At 44.6% G+C, this 18,561-nt stretch overlaps 1 protein-coding gene across 11 annotated transcripts in view; it reads right to left on the bottom strand.

Moving 5' to 3' along the window:
• Nucleotides 1-18,561, bottom strand: part of CACNA2D3 (calcium voltage-gated channel auxiliary subunit alpha2delta 3) — a 960,286-nt gene that overhangs the window by 61,615 nt on the left and 880,110 nt on the right. For all 11 annotated transcript variants that reach the window (XR_004300377.1, XM_032411506.1, XM_032411505.1 and 8 more), the window contains 3 exons: nucleotides 7,623-7,698; nucleotides 4,908-4,960; nucleotides 3,313-3,368 (listed from right to left, as the gene is read on the bottom strand). Coding sequence is in view for 10 of the 11 variants with exons in the window: in XM_032411506.1 (XP_032267397.1) it covers nucleotides 3,313-3,368; nucleotides 4,908-4,960; nucleotides 7,623-7,698 (185 nt within the window). In the remaining variant the exon portion in view is untranslated. The remainder of the gene's footprint in view (nucleotides 1-3,312; nucleotides 3,369-4,907; nucleotides 4,961-7,622; nucleotides 7,699-18,561) is intronic.

The raw sequence follows: 18,561 nt of genomic DNA, 5'->3' as shown, positions 1-18,561 counted from the left end.
TCTGGGATCATGACCTGAGCCGAAGGCACATGTTTAACCGACTGAGCCACCCAGGCGCCCCATATGCTTCTTCCTTATTCTTCATCCCCTACCCTATACTCTTCGGTCTACACCAGGGTTTCCCAACAGTGACACTACTGACATTTTGAGTAGGATAATTCTTTGTTGTGAGGGGCTGTGTGTCCTAGGATGTTTAGCAGCATCCCTGGCTTCTACCCACTAGCTGTCAGTAACACCCCCAACTCACCCCCAGTGGTGACAACCAAAAATGTCTCCAAACATTGCAATGACTCCTGGGAGAAAAAAATCCTCACCCACCCCATCCCCTCCCACCCCCAGTTGAAAACCACTGGTTTGAGCAAAGATCACAGTGACTGGCACACAACAAAAACTTTTAAACTGATTGTCAAATCTGAAGGACCAGCACAAGAGGGTAGGCAGATACCTGCATGAGCAGGTCATGGGGAAGGGAAGCAGGCCCGGGGGAGTAAGAATGGGGGAAATGGGGATGCAGGTTGGCATGAAGAGGTGGGCCATCCTCATGCTCACCTCGGAAGCTCCTCAGCCAGAGGTGGGCAGGCATACGGTTGTGAAGAGGGATGCCAAAAAGCAAACCCTGAAGACGACCAGCCCGCTGCCCTCAGCACTGAACGTACTCCTAAGAGCGTCTCAGTCTCAGGGTCTCAGTCACAAAAGCCACCGCTGCCCAGAGCGTAAGCACCACCCACCAGCTCTGTGCCCTGTCTGCCCATGGGCTTAGCGTGCACCGCCTAATCCATCTCTCACACCCGCGTTAGGTCCGTGGTTCTCTCTGCTGACCAACTGGGAAACCAGAGCCCAGAGAGACCAAGAGACTTGCCCAGGAGCAAGTAACCAGCCAGCTGCAGAAGAAGGCTGCCTGATTCCAGGCCAGAGCACTTCATCTAGGCAAAACGGCTGCTCCAGCCCCCCAGAGCTCAAAGCCAGATTCGAAGCCCAGGTGACTTGTCCCAAGGAGCTGGGGCTGTGGTGAGAACAGCCCTGTGACCAACTTGCGGTGCATTCTCTTGGCCTCCGTTGATCTTCCTTCTTCCGTCCCTCCCTTTTAATCTCATCTAAACATTTCCCTTCCTAATAGTAAACCTGTGGAGAAGCTAGTGGAATAAGGAAAGTAAATAGAACAAGGGAGCAAGCACCCATTTAATAGGTCCTTTCTCAGATCTCACTTCCAAATCATGTGCAATTTTCATCAAAAGCAGGTTTGTGTTATAGGCAAACTTTTCTTGGGGGACATAATAGTCTTCCCTTCCTAATTCATATTTCGTTCTTTGCTTATTGACTCCCCACGGGCCATACTGATCGCTGACCCTAATTAAATCCATACCCCCCTCCTTCCCCCACCATTGGATGCTTTTCTGGGGTATATACAGTTCTGTATGTTGTTTATTTTGCTATATTACTTCATTTCATGAACATTTTTGATCTCGTTAAAAAGATCTGTTTTTGAAACAGAATCTTGTTAAAAGGTTTTCTCTGCCTCTCCGTGGATGGGCTGTCATTTATTTTGAATTGTCCCTATTGTTCATCACTTAAAGAGTTACCAGTATTTGCAATCATCAGTTCCTTAGTGATGATCATCCTGTCCTAGAATCCTTTGCTCCTACCCCAGTTTATTCAGATTTCTAGAAGTGGGCTTAGGGACATTCAAAGCAGGTCCTAACCCAAGAGGAAGGGGCAAGTATGGAGCTCACATACTAAGGGTCACCAGGACAGTGTGAGTGTGTGAGTGTGAGAGAGAACAGGGCACACAGATGCTGTTTCCCTGGGCTCTCAGCTTCTCAGGATTGGGCCGACCCCAAACACACTTGGACTAGGTTCACTGTAATCAGAGGCCATCCGGTGCAGCTGTGTACGCATACACACCTCTCTGTAGGTGTCCTTCCATGTCATACTCTAACAAGAAATGAGGGAGCTCCTGAATTTAGGCAACAGAAGCCTATTTGTAAATTATAAAGCTATGATGAGAGTGGCTATAAAGGTCATACCCAGCATAAGAATTGTTAGGGTATTCAGTAAGTGAAGACTGAGCGCCTACAGTTCACTGAGCACCAGTTAGGTGCTAAGGGATAACAGCGGTTATGAGGCATAGCTCCTGCCATCAAGGAATTCTGGCGTGAAGCCAACAAAGTGAGACAATGATGGTGCAGAAGAGCTGGGGAAATAAATATGTGAGCTGACTGGGATGGAAGCAAGAAGGAAATGCTGCTAACTCTTCCTGGAAGAATGGAGGGAATCCTGCCCGACTGGGATCTTAAGGGACGGAAGAGGAAACGTCAGATCGAAATATAGCCAGCCCCTAGGGAAGGCTGCAACACTGTTAATCTACCTCTTTGAAAAAGACAGATAATTAAAAAATTATAGCTGTCTAGCGTACTGCTAGTTCCTGTCATCCCAGGTAAGAAAATGAGCAAGAATGAATGCATGCAGGAAAAGAAAGAGCAGAGCATTATCTGAGTGTGATGGAGCAGGTGGGGCAGATGGCTGCGAGACCGCCCTCATGAAAGAGTACCGGCTTCGTAGGGCCTCGGGACTCGATTAGTCATCATTGTGGTCAACAGTGTCAACGCTGGTATCGGAAGTTAATTACAGTTGTCATTTTTTGAGGGCTCATTATGTTCCAGTCACCATGCTCAGCATATAGTATGATGTATCATTAAACACATACACGACAGGAGGTAAATAATATTTATTATGTCTCCCAGTTTGCTTACTATGGGGAAACTGAGTCTTGAAGAGATCAGCTAACTTGCCAAAGGCAAACCTTGGAGCCAGGACTGAAATCCGTACTCATCTAACTGCAACTCACACCTCTGAGAGTTTCTACTAATTACTGCTCAAATCGCTGAAGGCTTTTGAGTGGGGAGAGTAATATGATTAAATTTATAATTTACGAGGATAATTATAAAAAAAAAAATGATCAAACAAAAAACCAGAGTGGTTATCCATTCACTCAAGCTTGAAAAAGGCAATGCGCCTCCCTTCGATTTTAAGCACTGCCCACGAGCTTGTTGAAGAATTCACCGTGCAACGTTATGACCTCAAAGTCTTACTTAAGGAAACAGGTCAAAGTGTGCATTCAACATGGGCAGAATGAAACCTGTGGAATTTCTGGTCAGACGGGACAGCGCTGTAGTCAGCACAGATGCTGACGGAGCTGAAAAATCATCACTTTGTCCTGGGCAGTTGTGCGTGAGCCCATCCTTGATGAAAAGTAGCCAGTGAACCCTGGGTTTATCACTCTGAGCTGAGAAATGGGAACTAGCTGCTGCTTACCTTTAGCTGTCATATCTGAGTGCCACCAACTGCAGAGGTTAAATTCCACCAGGAACCTAAGCAGGGGATGCAAAAGCCCAGGGTTATTTGGTTATCTGCCCCCTGAATGGGACAGCGACATTCTGTTATTCAGCATCGCTCACTGCATTTGAAACAGTAACATGATTGGAAGGTACCAGTATGGTTGGTTCTGTGACCACGGAATTTTCACTGGGCTTTATCTTACTTGTGAAAGGCTATTTGATCACCAATACCAGCCAAACCCTGAAATCGGGTTTCCCTAGACTCAAGGACTCTGTGGAGAAATATCCTGCTTGTGGGCAGAAATGGTTTTCCAGTTATAGGCTGAATCTATAGTAAAAAGTCAATTTCCAAAGGGCTTCCTCTGCCTTCGTGCACAGATACAAATAGCATATTCTCTACCTAGACTATGATCTGCAGTAATAAAGGATGCTTTCCAGATTTATACTGCAATGCAAACCTGTTCAGCCCTGTGTGTGTGTGTGTGTGCGTGTGTGTAGGCATAGATGGAACAAACTTTTCTTGATGAAAGTTTGCAACTTCATCAAGTTCAAAAAAAATGCCACAATGCAACTTCAAAAAAAAAAAAAAATCAGAATTTCCCAATTGTTAGTAAAAAATGCAAAAGTAATATAAACCATCCTCCAAATGAATACAGATAGATCAAAATTCCATCATTTCTCTTTTAGGCTCATGACTGCTTCCTGCAGCAGCTCACTGTCAATCAAAATCTCACTATTGTCTGTTACTGTATTTTCTGCCTCTTGTGTACATAAGAGAAATGAATTTCAATTTATAATGTTGTTAAATTAATATAGGTTACATTAAAGCAATGAAGAAGACAATGGCTGTTCGTCAAATGGTAAGAAATCTGCCTCAAACACTCAGAAGTGGAGCCACGGTGGGCAAAATCAGAACCTGAGAGTGTGGTGCAGCTTAAACAATCCGGTTTTCATGCTCGTCCATGGAATTTCTCCCTTTCGTGGGATATGGTGTTTCTGTCATGCGTCCAATATCTTTTCTGGGAGTCAAGCCTTTCATCTTTGTGCCATTTCAATCTGACCTAAATCACAGATGCATCTAGCACCCTCCAAATAGGACTGTAGTTTGACAGGGTAAACAATTAATTCACACCTGAGAAAAGCCCCCAGCCCCTGGCCCACCACTGCACAAGCCCCCTTCCTCCCCACCCTTGCACATGCCAACACATCCAAAGGAGCACAGTGGGCAGCCCTGGCAATTTGTTCTTCTGACCACAGCCCACCCAGGCTGCATTAAAAACAGCCAGACATCTATGTTAAATTTAACACTAACCACAATAAATAAATTTGGTTTGTATATTGCAAGCTGTTAGTCTGCTAAGCAATGACATAAGGGCATAAGCAGTGACCATGAATAACTGAAAGATAATTTTTTGGTCTCAGCTTTCAATATTTCGAGATGTTCGATGAAGTTATCTCAGAGCATTCTGAATCTAATGGTTGTTGAAAACATGAAATGCAGTCTTCCAATTCACTTTATAATACAAAAGAAAAACAATATTACTCTTTAAAAATGAAGCAAATTGTACTTACAAGACAAGTTCTGTCATTATCCATTTTACTGCAGCAAGGAAGGCATTATAAGGCTGAAGAGAAGAATTCAGTTCATTGAAAACAATGCATCACATATGAAATTTGTAGTTTAACTTAAGGCTTTACATAAAGACAATGTTATTCTTCGAGAGAGATTGATATCACCTTAAAAAACAGTGAAGCTCTAGCTAAAAGAAGAACATGATTGGATACTGTATCCTAAAACTAACATTTTAAAACTTTGAACTCCCCTGTAGTGAGGTGTGATTTACAAGTAAAATAAACATGATCTAATACAGGGGTTATCTCTGGGAGGAAAAAGGAAGTTCAGCGAACAATGTTTAAAACTTTACCCTCCAGGGGCTAATATTTTGCAGCCTAATGCTGAGGGGCTAAAATCATATAACTAATTTCAAATGGTAATTCACAGATCTGCCTCTCAGAAAGGTGATTCCCTGTTCTCCATCACTGTATGTCATTCACTGAAATAAGGACAAGTTTCATATACTTGATTTTAATGTTGCCCATGAGTTATGTAGGATTTAAGCTGCCTTTTCTCACACATACATATTTGGATTTGGAAAAAAAATGACAACCATATAAACATGTGATTTTATCCTTGCAGAAAATCCCCTTCAACTCTATAAAAGAAGGTATTGATAGCCTAATCTTTATTTTAGAATACTTTAATTTAAAAAAGCAGTTGGATTGTTTACTCTGTGATATTTTCTATGTGGATAATTCAATTTCCTGAATTCTGGAAAATAGCAGGTCTCCCCCTCAGTTGGCTCTTTGAATCTACATATGCCAGATATTCCAGTAGTGGATGCACTTGAGAGAGGCGCTGACTTTGGCAAAGCCCTCCCTCCCCTGCCCCCCAGATGGCAGGTCCAGAAAAATCTCAGAATCTTTTGTGGTTGCCTTTACGTTATCAGAGAATTGAAATGCCAAATCCTGGTCTCTGAAGTGATGGATATTTAATCCTACCTTCTGAGCATTTTGATGATAAAGATGAGAACTAGGAATGGGGGAATTATCCAGTTTTAAATAAAACAAAAAAACAATTTATATACCTCTAACCATTCTTGACATTTCCCTTTTCAAGTCAGTAAGTCAGTGAACAAAACAACAATAATAACAGTCTACTGGGGTTATTCTCAGCCCACACAGATTTCAGACTGGATCTCTTGCTCTGATTTAATTGAGTGTGTCAACATCATTCCCTCAATCACAGGGCCCTCAGGATTAGGATCAGATAAGGATGTGAACTATTAACCATTTCCTAAAACCGAATGCTACCTGCAGTCCAGTGGTTCTGCCATTATATTTCTTATTGCTTGGAAAAGAACCATCTTTCTTTCAAAAAGACCCTGGTGGTCAGACCCTGGGACAGTTCTGTGCCTTTGTACCTGCCGGGATGGGTAGTGACATTTCAGGGGTCCTTGGTAGTGTGGGTCCTTGGGAGGAGGGAATGAATAGAGGAATTAGGGTGGCTCTGGAGTTGGGGAGGGGCAGGCACAGGGGCAGCTCCCTCGGGGGCAGGGGTTTGGGTGGGAGGGTAGGAAGGGCACTCAAGCATTCTGTGCCAGACACTGGCTCAATGTATGGGTACACAAAGGGATTATGTAAATACAGGATTAAAAATTTAAATGCACATTATCATTCTGAAGGGTAAAGCCATTGAGCTTTTAAGCCTAATGATGAAAACATATCTTGGGAACGTTTTAAGTCTAGAAATATTTATGCTAAGTCTAGGGAATTTGGATTTGGAAAGGCATGTTGATTCTCACTAAAAAGCGGTATTTTTCAAAACATTCAACTTTCAGTTCCTAGTTGCCTTTCAGAAATTTTCCAGCTCCAAATCATTTCTTGCTCCCTCAGTGGAGGAGGACCACGTTAAATAGTTGGCTTTTAAATAATTTCCTTGCAAGATCTTACATCTGCAAATGAGAAGGTGTGTGTTTATATTTTAAAAACGAAAATGGCTCATAAATTTTGTGTTTCAAACAAGATTTTAGGTTAATTTTTGGAATTTACAAAATGATAACATGCAAAGATTATATTTATTATATACACATGCGGGGTTATGTCGAAGTATACTGTAACTGTTTTTCCTGTGTTTTCAGGTGATGGGTAGCCAAACTTACATTGCTTATACATTGTCAATTATGTTTTTTAACTGGGAGTAAATTATAATAGTTAATTTCTGGCAGTCTGAAAGCCTGTTTCTAATGATACACTATCTATGTTGATTGGTTCTCCATTGTGACATCACGGATGGAACCAGCTCCGGTGAAAATGATACACCGAAGCTCAGCAGCATCCTGATTAGGGTAGAGAATCTATGAGCAAAATGTGAATTTGTTCACAGGCTAATAGGTTTCTTACAAACCAAAGGGAAGATTTCTGATGAGCCAACTCAAATTCTCTTTTATATGAGAATGAGAGAATCTCCAAAACTTCTCCCCTTTTCTATCCATCAAAAGGGGGCACATTTGTCCATCAAAGATGTCAGACCCACTTGTCATTCATACAATCAATGGATTTGGGTTTGAACAGAAGTGGTTTTTCTTAACCAGTAAAATTAAGAGACACTTTAAAACATTCGTGGTTTCGAAAAAGATAAACTCGATTACTCCAAAGATAAAGATATGCTCACACTCAGAAACAGATAGACACATGGCCCTGTTTTTTGGGTGATTGCACCATACTCACATCCAATAGCCCTCTGGCGCCATCACTGCTGTCCTTGTTGGCCCTGCACATGGCTTGATAGTCATAAAGGGTAATTCTATAGGAAAGAATAGAAAGGAGGGTCACTAAATGGGAAGCTACATGTGAACCAGCATGGTGAACGGTCACCACACCACCATCAAGTGCAGCAGTGACAAACACAAATAAATGAAGGCCTAATAAAGATGACAAATGAGGAACATGCAAAGTCTAGAACTGGAGACACGGACAGGTCACACTTGGAAACTGAAGAGCAAAGGGAGTAAAGGTATTGGGATTAGATGAGGAGACAGGGATGAGAAACCCCCCAGCTTGATGAAACAATCATTTTGGTTTAAACAAGGTTGATTTGCATGGACGCAGATACTCCAGAGGGACGTTGCTGTTCTGAACTGGATTCTGGGCCCCGGAGGGAATCCACTTGGGCCATGTCTCCAGGGTGGAGGAGAGCTGGGAGGGGCCATTTTGAGTTCAGAATTGGCAGGATCCTCTGTCTCTCTCAAGCACTAGGAAACAACCCTGGACCAAGATAAGTCCGGCACTTTGACAATTTTTTGGAAACCATTTGGCTCATCTGTTGTAATCCCCACTCCCAACTACCACCACCATAACAGTGACTATATTTTTGCTTTTGAAACAGTACCATTTATGAAACAAGAATATGGATATTTTTTTTCCTCCACTGGTGATGAAAGTATAGCTCTCATTTCCAATTATGACCTTTACTCAATTGCCAAGACATTTCATTTTATAATTGTTCCAGATATTTTAATTCCTCATCAACAACTTTACAGAGAATAGAGAATGGCGGTTTCTGGTAGCCAGTTAAAGGTTCTAGAAGGAGCAAACATCTTATCCCAAAGGCAACATGTCTTCCATCCTCCTACCAGCTCCCCTTCCCGCTACTCTGGTACCCCAAAAAAGAGACACTTGAAGTCTGGCCTGAATTACATAACTGCCAGATGACATGTTAATACTGCAACACATGAACTTCTAAATAACTGCAAGGAATTCTCCCAGAAGGGATTCCTTTCTAGAATAATACAGTGCTTAACCTGGAGCATATTTAATGTTGGGCTGCGAATGGACACTAGAATAAAAGTTCCATGCAGCAGGACAGGTGTTGGACCCCGAGCACTAGCCCAGCACCCAACATGGAGAAGGCATTCGGCTTCCAAAAGTTGAAGGCATGAATGATTGCCTGATTGCCTGAGTCTTGAAGAGATGATGTCACAACTAGATAGAAGAGGTCAAATTCAAACTATGGGATGAAGACCTCCTCTTCTGGACAATATGCTAGAAGCATCACACAAACTGATTAAACAGAGAACCATCTATGGCACTAAGTAGAAAACTGACCATGCTTGACCAAATCAAGATGGAAACAGGCTCCTGACCAGCACCACATAGGTGTCTGGTAGCAGAGCCCAGGAGGGCCCCAGTGGTCACACAATCTCCCAGCAAATCCCCAAAGCCTCTCCCTCATCAGAACATTTCTTCTAGTCTTGCTCACTGTCCTCTGGCTTTTTTCTTTACAGCAGATGCCAGGAGAATCTGAGTTTATTGAGACAGAAATGAAGCCCATGAACCAGCCAAGCATCTGGCTCAGGGAAGTCCCTGAACAAATTTCCAGTGAAATGTTCATCATTGGCATAGCCCTGATGCTACCCCAAACCATGGAACCAACTGCAGACCACAAGGGACAACTCTATTCGGTCCCTCACTGCCCCACTATGCCATAGTCTCCACCTCATCCAGGGGATTTCTGTAGGTGCCCCTGAAAGGGCTTTCTAGGACTTGGCAAGAATTATGATTAGCTTCATCCTTTTCATACTGCTCAACTCTGTCCCTACAGCTGGAACTTGGGCCAGAGTGTGGTGAGAGGCAGCATGGGTTGAATGGAACGTGCCTGCGCTTGGAGTCTTGTAGACGTGGATACAGTATGGCCTCGGTTTGAAAGGTTATTATCTGGGTGCCATTATGCAGGGTGCAATCTTTTTTTTTTTTTAATTTTAAGATTTTATTTATTTATTTATTTGAGAGAGAGAGAGAGAGCATGCACGAGCAGGGGGAGGGGCAGGGGCAGAGGAAGAGGGAGCACGGAGCCCGACACGGGGCTCAATCCTGGGACCCTGGGATCATGACCTGAGCCGAAGTCAGATGCTTTACCAACTGAGACACCCAGGTGCCCCTCCAAGGTGCAATCTTGAGCAAGATGCTAACCCTCTTCTGAGGCTTCATTTTCTCCCTTGTAAAATGACTCACAAAGATGTCCTGAGATTTAAATAACCAGACATGTGGAAATACACTGAAATATACTATGTAGCATGCTAACTTTGTTATGATCCTTACAACAGAAGGCCTCATTTTGTTCTTTGTTGGAGTTTGGGATCTTAAAGCTACCCCATTCCCAAGGGCTCAAGTGACTGGCCGTATGGCCTAGTGGTTAAAGCAACAGCTTTGAAGTCAGTAACAGCTGAGCTTCATCCTAACTCGTCCACTTATTACAGTGGTTTTGTTTGTTTTGTTTTGTTTTACTCTTTGGGTGCTCAGTTTCCTCTGTAAAATGGTGAGAAAAGTGGCTACCTTATCGGGAGGATTATGGGATGACCTGAGGTTATATACGTATTGCATTTAGCATAGGATCCGGTATGGAGGAAGCATTCAGCAGAAGGCAAGGCTGCAGCAGCTGTTATAATCTATTAGTCTTGTTTTCATTGCCATTATTAATTAATGGGGGTGGTGTTTAATGCAATGGGAATTGACTCAGGCTTTACCCAGATGGCTGGAGGATGGACAGGCCTCCCAATTTTCGTAGCTCATTGGCACATACAGTGCAGTGTAAAATTTGCACCTGTTACTGAGGTACAAGACACCTTCAGGAGTCACACCAGGGTTATCGAGACATGACGGGAACTTCTGTCCGTGGGCTTCATAGCTGAGGACCATGATAACAATAGCTCATGTCTACTGAGCTCTATTTAGCAACCGTGAGCAAGGTACTCTTGGAAGCATATCCCTACAAGATAGATTCTAATCATCCCCATTTCACAGAGGGCCAAACCAAGTCTCAGCCAGCCTCAGTAGTGTGTCCAAGTTCACAGCCCTAACAAGTAGCAGAGGCAGAATTAGATGGGAGTCAAGCTAAATCCCCCTCACTCTGCCTTCTGCTCAGGAGCAGGCTCTGACAGATTCTGGGAAATGCTTAGAATTCTGCCCCGTGCCCTGTCCCAGTCTCATTGGAATGTCACAGAAAACGCTACCCAAGATAAGGTCTCGTAGCCAAAGTCCAGAATCAGCTTTCAACTCTGTGGTCAGTGGGCCAGGAGGGACCAGCTGGCCGGGCTAGCGAGAGCCCCTCAAGAGCCACCCTCCCAGGAAGCTCGGGATTCTCCTGGGATCATTTTCAAAGGCTCTCCTTTACATGGTGAGGCCAAACCCAATGGCTGTGGGGCAGCCTCGGGGCCAGGGATCCAGCCTTTCATTTCCCAAGAAGTTTTCCCGATCCGATTGCCATTGAGAAGGTTACAGAACAAGCCTCCCCTGTCTTCTCCACGCTTAGACAGCTTTAACTAGATGTTGCAGAAAGAGAGACTTCCAGATTATTACCCTTTTTGAAGTGATTTTGTTACTGTTTTAAATAACTCCATTTTGTGGCCACCTGTATCCTGTTTGGCTGATTATAGTTAAAGAACATGATAATTGGCCGCTTTCATTTGGCTCTAAAATAAGCCCCGAGCCGCATGCCCAGCCCAAGACTGGTGCTGCCCCGCTGCACTCAGCAGCGGGAGTTTAGTCTTATTACAGATAACATGCCTTAATCCCCATGACATCCCCACCAGGCCACTTCAGCCACAGGCTACAGCTGAGACCTTATCATTAGCATCTCTGTGCTCCCTAGACTGGTCTCTTTGAAACTCTGACGGAAGGCAGATACGGTGTCTGAAGAAGAAACTCAAAGTGCTGCAGAGAAAACATAGACAGCCCTGTCTGCCCCGTGGATGACAGGCCCATGACACTGGGACCTGCTGAAAGCGATTTTGCTGATTCTGCTCTTTTCCAATGAGACAAAAATCATGACCAAGAAAAATATTTCTTCTAAGAACTAGAAAGTTCAATCTCAAAGGCATGCACTCAGCTAATTTCGACTTGTGAGGAACTGCAGGGACCAGCATTTATTAAACACCTACTGTGTGCCCAGGAGGCCAGGTCCTTTACCTGCAATGACTCACTGAATGAGGTCTGGCTAAACAATTTGCCTAAAAACCAATCTTGAAACAGCTTAGTATTTGCAAATACAGTCCTAAAAACAGGGTAGGGAGGCATTTGACATAGAAACTCACCATGGGACATACTTAAGCGTTTTTGAATCTACAGGTATGAGAAGTAAAGTGACTCACTAGGGTAGCATGTGAAAATATGTATTCTTTGTTGAGCCTTAAAATGTGTTCTCTGGGGCAGCTTTCAACTTGCAAGTGATAGGACAGGGCACGGGAACACAGAAAATTCTTAATAAGGCCATTGTCATGATGGGAAGGCTTACTCGTTCTTACATCTCAGAAAACCAAGAGGGGGGAAAAGCTCAATCTGTTGATCTGAGTGTTAACAGAAAATCCAAAAGGTGCTGTCCCCTCTCTCTTTTTCACACTGGTGGCCCATGTCATCCCAGAGCAACTTCTTACAGAGACTGCACCACTCTTCAAGGTCAGCCCAGCACATGGAACACAGCAGAGGTGCTCAATTTACATGACCCTGGCCCTGCCACCTTTGAACCCCTGCCTGGGAATCCCTGGCACAAACCTAGTGAATGAGCACCCAGCATTAGCAGAGAAGAAGCGCCATGTGGCCGCACATAGGGTCCTGGGGCCACCGGGGTCCACTGCAGAACCCTGAGGAGTGAGCCATGGGAAAAAGCCTCCCTCGTCCTATACATGAAGCACCAAATGCTTTTCATCAGCACGTGCTGATAATATAAAACAAAGCAAAGTTTCAGAGAGTGGTCATGTCAGCATCTCACCCAGGTAATAAAAGTAGTAACAATAAGAAAGAATCAGTTGCTTGGTGCCAGCATGCAAGCATTAGCTCTTGTGTCCGGGGCATGGTTACATGTTATAGGAAAAGAAACAGGCTCAGAATGTGAAAGCACTGCTCCAAGCTTATTGCAGCTCTAAGTGGACCGGCTGCTTCCATCCCGAGGCAAAGGATAATATGCATGCGTGGGGGTAAGAGCAGCTAGCTGGCAGCCTGTTTGTTCACCTGCCCCTTCCATGAAAATTAGCTGAACTGAAGGGGAAAATGGAATCTTGATCAATGCCACATAGAAAAGATTAAATTTCTTTTGCCTCTTTGAGTAAGAAATAGAAGGAAACAGCAGAATTCACCTTGGGGAATGAGTTCATGCAAAACCCATTTGAGGCAAGAAACCTGGATGCTGGGGGAGCTTCCTTGGGCTCTGCCAAGTTCATGTCTACATTTCCCAGCACCGCACCACGACGATGCCTGTGCTGGGCTCAGCACGGTGCAGGGCATGTAACTGAGGCTCGGCGTGTCAGTACCTAGGGATGTTGGTGTTGTTGGTGCCATTATTGCTATCGGTCACCCCCACAAATGTTATTGAGTGTCCCTGCTTGTGCTGCTTGGGGTCCAGCATCATGGACAGATGGGTTAGTTGGTGGCTGTGACCATTTGTGTTCAGGACTGCACTGGGCAGGTGGGGTGTGGGGGGATCTAGGAGTTGTGAACACAGCCTCATCTCTGGAAGATTTTCCAAGTGGATATCACAGGAAATCAGATGGAATATTTAGAGGACCTGTGTGATCTGAAATAAACAGTTATGTTGGATATGGCAGAGACTATCATAGTCTCCCAAAGTCCATTTTCCTCTTTTGCCAATCTGAACCCTGACTTTTTATATGCACATTTCCCAGGTTCATTTGTAGCTAGGTGAGGCCATGTGATGAAGCAGAAGTATTGTATGGGACTAAATACTTGAATAAATAAACCATATTTTACTTTAATAAATGAATAAAATTACTTATTAAAATAAATTTCAATCAAGAAATTTTACTTGGACTTTTGGACCTCTCTGAATCCTCCTTCTGCCAGCCTAGACTGCAGATGTGATGGCTGGAACTAAGCAGCTATATTGGACCATGAAGTAACCTTGAATTTAAATGCCAACAGAGGAAGGCAGAGAAAAAAAGATGTGGTCATGGGTCCATGATGACAACAAATTTGTATTTTCAGACTTCCTTCACATAAAAGAGAAAAAGACTCCTATGTTCTTTAGCCCCTTGTTATTCTGGAATTTCTTATTACTTCTAGTAAAACTAACTACTAACTGATATATTGAACTCAAAGTTTGACTGAGAAACTTTGACAATCTCCTGAAGCCAAATAAGCATAAATGTGAACAAATATCTCTGTAAGAAATACTTCAGTCTACTCCAACTAGGGGAGAAGATGAGTGGGGACTGGATAAATATGGTCTGCAATCTAGGATCTGAGAGACATCAGTGCAAATTCCATCTTCCCCACTCACTACTGTGGGTGAACTTGGACAAGACACTCGGATGCTCAGAGCCTCCATGTCCAGGTCCTCCTTTGTCAAGTGGATATAATGGTGGTAGTTATGTCACAGAGTTGTTATGGGGATTCATGAAGGTAATACACATAAACTACTTGGAATGATGGCGAGCCTGTACTCAGTATTTAATAAAGGAGGCATGCTGCTATTACGATGAAGAGGAGGAGGGCAGCGATTCTTACTGTTGTCATTGGGGATGCTCAAGCAGCAGCTTTAGGATTTTAAAGAGCGGTGCACTGGAATCTTCATGTCTCTCTGCATTCCAGAAAGTTTGGCTCAGAAACCCACTTGTTCAAGCCAATCTGTCTTCTTGTTCCTTTCAATGCCACCTCTGACAAAGCATACTTCTGTGGAAACGGTCGGGTCAACAGGAAACCGAGAAGCCATTACATTCATTACATGAGAGTTGAGTATTAGACACTGGGGGGGGGGGTGGTCGGCATGAGAGAGCAGCCTTCCAAACATAACAGACATCTCCTTTAACACTCTCGAGACTCCAAGGCCAGGGCATTGGCTGAAATGCAATGTGATGGCCAAGGACAGGGAGAGCTCTAGTCACCGGCCATGGCGCCTCTCTCCAGCCCGCATAGTTCCATCATGCAGAGACAGGAGAAGGAACGGCCCAAGCCCGGAATTCTGCCTGATGTGTCACCTTTCTAGAAAGGCAATTTCAAGGGCAGAAGGAGCCACCGCAGGGAATTCTACACAAGTCAACTACGTTAATGAATGTGTGGGGAGAGGTGCAGAAGACATTCACCAGGCCCCGTAGGGAAAATATGGTCGTGAAGGGGTGAGAACTCAGGCATGTGGCACCAAGCACATAAAACAAACAAAACCGAATAAAGCAAAAAACACACAGCCCAGACAGAGAGGAACTATCAGTCGCTCCCAAAGCAAAAACAGATTATTAGCAAGCAGTCCGTTCTTCTGCAAGCCAAAGGCCAGGTGTGGCCAATTGGTCTTTGCTTCCTCAAGCTTAATCAGATACACAAAGAACAAAGGAAGACCTTTTGGCAGAACCCACCAGGATGTTTGGTAAAAGAACGCATTATTCCATTTAACCCCCACCAGCAGGTATGTGAAAAATTCTTTCAGTTCTGTTTTGCTGCTGAGAAAACTGAAATTTAGTGAGTTAAAGTTGCCCGATGTCAGGCAACTGCAAAGTGGACGGCATCTAGACCGGTACCCTGGTGCTCTTGACCCTGACTGTGCATAAGAAGCATGTGGATGCTTTCAACAAGCATAAATGCCTGGGCTCTGTCCCCAGCCGGATTGCACATGAATGTCTCGGGGTGCAGCCTAAGCACAGGCATTTTTTTTTAAAAGATTTTATTTATTTATTCGTGAGAGACAGAGCGAGAGAGAAAGGCAGAGGGAGAAGCAGGCTCCCAAGGAGCAGGGAGCCCGATGTGGGACTCGATCCCAGGACCCTGAGATCATGACCTGAGCTGAAGGCAGACGTTTAACCATCTGAGCCACCCAGGTGCCCAGCACAGGTATGTTTTAAAAGCTCTCCTGGGATGCTGGTTGAGTCCAGGCCCACGGGCCCACCCCCACGGCTGTGCCCTGGAGGTAACTGTTGCAAAGTAACCACCTTTTGGGGGGCCTTAGTGATTAAAATTAAAAGAAGAAGAAAATGAAAAGAAAAAAAAAGATAGATATTTGGAGCCCTTATCCAAGAGCTAATCTCACCTCCTGCCTGCAATAGCTTTGTAATTTGCAGAGCAATTTCACATACTTTGTTTTAGCTAATTCTCACAAAATCTCGAGGTCCATATTTGGGTGAGGAAGAAAATGAGGCTGGGCGAGATGGGGAGTCTGGGCAAGGCCACACAGTACGATTCTGGTGCTCAACCCGGAGTCCTCTTAGCTTAAGCTCAGTGTATCAAGGAGGCCCTCTCAGGAATCGTAGATACTCTCCTATGACTGGCTACACCCGCACACACACACACACACACACACACACACACACGTTTTTCACTTTATATATAAAACATATATGCATAGATTTTCACTTTTCCTGGATATTTGACATTGAATTTGAATCACTGGGGACAAGAAGGGGTGGGAGATACATGAATTCTAAGAAATTATCCTTAGAGGAACTCTAAGAAAAATATTTTGAAACTAGATGTTCTCTTAGTAATCATAAGAGGGGTGATGTCACTGCCAATGACGGCAGAGAGAACCCACGGAGGGGGGATTTTGAGAAATGAGAAAGCAAGCCTCTTACTGGATGTGAATACGAGTGAAAAAGAAAAATAGCTAAATTGAAAAACCCTAAATGAGTCACTACCCAGGGAGTCCACTTACTCTCGTGATAAGAATGAAGAAGTACTTGGAGTTCTCTGTTTGAAACACAAAAAGCTGACCGGGCACACAGTATCTCATGAGAAATTACAGGAAGCCTGGGAACGCAGCTTGGTTTAAAGGGATATCAACTTCAGCTGAAAGAAATCTGGGCGAGGCTATCGTGCGGCTGGCCTCCCATCCTGGAAGTTCTGCTTGCCCAGATAAGACACTGCTGAGCCAACAGCGTCCTCAGCTACCTTTCCCTTCTCAAACAGAACTGGAAGAAGCTCCACGCACAACACAGTGCTACTGTACACAGAACCAGGTTAAGGGCAGAAGCTAGACCTTCTCTCTGTGCTCAGAGTACAGGATGTTTGAACCCGGCGCTCTTACACAGAGACTTAGGGCAGGTTCTTAACCTTTCCAAGCCTCATTATTGCCATCTATCAAATGGGTATATTTACACCCAGGGCCGGGGTCATGGGCATGCAACCTGTGTAATTGCACAGAACCTTGTACTTAGAAGGGCCCCAGGCTTGGTGGAATGCTCTGCTGTCACTGCCTTGAAATTCTTAAAACGTTTTGAACAAGAGACCCCAGATTTTCAATTTGCACTGGGGCCTGCAAATTGTGCAGCTGGTCCTGTTTATACCTGTCCCACCGAGTTGTTGAAAAGTATTGCAAGGGGTAGGATATGTCAGGTGCAGCCCAGGTCTGGTGTGGGGTAGGTGCTCAGGGAAAGTTGCCATTGTGATCATTGCTTTCATGCCGCTGAAGCTATTGGTATGTTATTTGGCCCCTGGATGCTAATGTCACGTGTAAGCAGGGTAAACAGAGTCAAGTCAAAGACTGAGCTAAAGTGACCAGGAGAGACTATTTTGTCTCTTAGGTTGTTTGCACACACTGCTGCAGAACTTTCTCAAAGCTCCCTCACGTTGGTAATTTGCACAAGTCTATGGCTTCCCTCTCTTCCCCAGGGCACCTAGGCCTGGAAGTGGATATTCTTTCCCTCCCTCCCTTGCTAAGTAAAACGACCATCAGGTCACCAGGCAAGTGACCAGACAATCAAGGAAAGAGTCCACTGCCGTGTAAACAAGCATCACCTTGCTTTAGATAGAGAGGTAGCAAATCTGGACCACGGGAGAGGGAGAAAGGGAGACAGACAAAGGGAGATAGTGTTCTCTGGGAACTCTTTCTGGAGAAGATGGTTTGTAGGATTCTTGTCTATGAAACTCATTTTTAAAGAATGGATATAAGCAGATCAATCAAGAAACCTTGTGCCATCCCGACATTGTCCAAGACATTGGGAGGAGAGACGAGAGGTCAGTTCAGGGAACCGGTCCTGAGCTTTACTTCAGCTCAACCAAGTCCCCAAAGCCACTCAGCTTCCAGGCATCCTGTGTTCTTGGGGGGGACTTCTGTCCCAGAGCACCGCCAGGTACTTTCGGCTACATCCTTTCAGAGGTTCTGAAATACAGGTCTTCTCTGAATGAAAGGACTGTCACCCTTAGTGCACTGAGGATGCACCGCAGTCCCCAACACCGGAGGCCCCCTGGCCAGATGTTGGTCGTGCGAAGCCTGCTGTGAGGTGCAGGAATGCAGAAGGAGCGATACCTGGTGCCAAGCAGACAGCAAAGCCAAGCCTGAGCAAAGATCCACAATACACATCGCAGCACCAACTAGCAATTATTGAGCCCTTAATATATGCCAGGCACTGAGTACAATCTTTCTGCTCATTATTATCTCATTCACTCTGACGGCAGCCCATGGAAGCAATTATAATTATCGCCTTCATTTTCCACGTAAGGAAACCAAAGCTTGGAGCGGTGACTTGACTCATTCTAAGGCACGCAGCTAGTAAACGTCAGAGTCTGGATTTGAATCCAGTCCATCTGACTCTAAAACGTAAACTCTCATTGCTCTCATGGCCCCGGTGAGGGCCCTTTCGAAGAGGCCCATGAGCATTGTCAGCCAATTCCCCCCAATGACAACAGATGCTATTACACTTGAGTAAAGTCCCCAGTCCTTCCCTTTTCTCAAATA

This window comes from Phoca vitulina, unplaced genomic scaffold (assembly GCF_004348235.1).
Source record: "Phoca vitulina isolate PV1807 unplaced genomic scaffold, GSC_HSeal_1.0 scaffold13, whole genome shotgun sequence".
NCBI lineage: Eukaryota > Metazoa > Chordata > Mammalia > Carnivora > Phocidae > Phoca > Phoca vitulina.
This window is presented reverse-complemented; position numbering and strand designations above follow the sequence as displayed.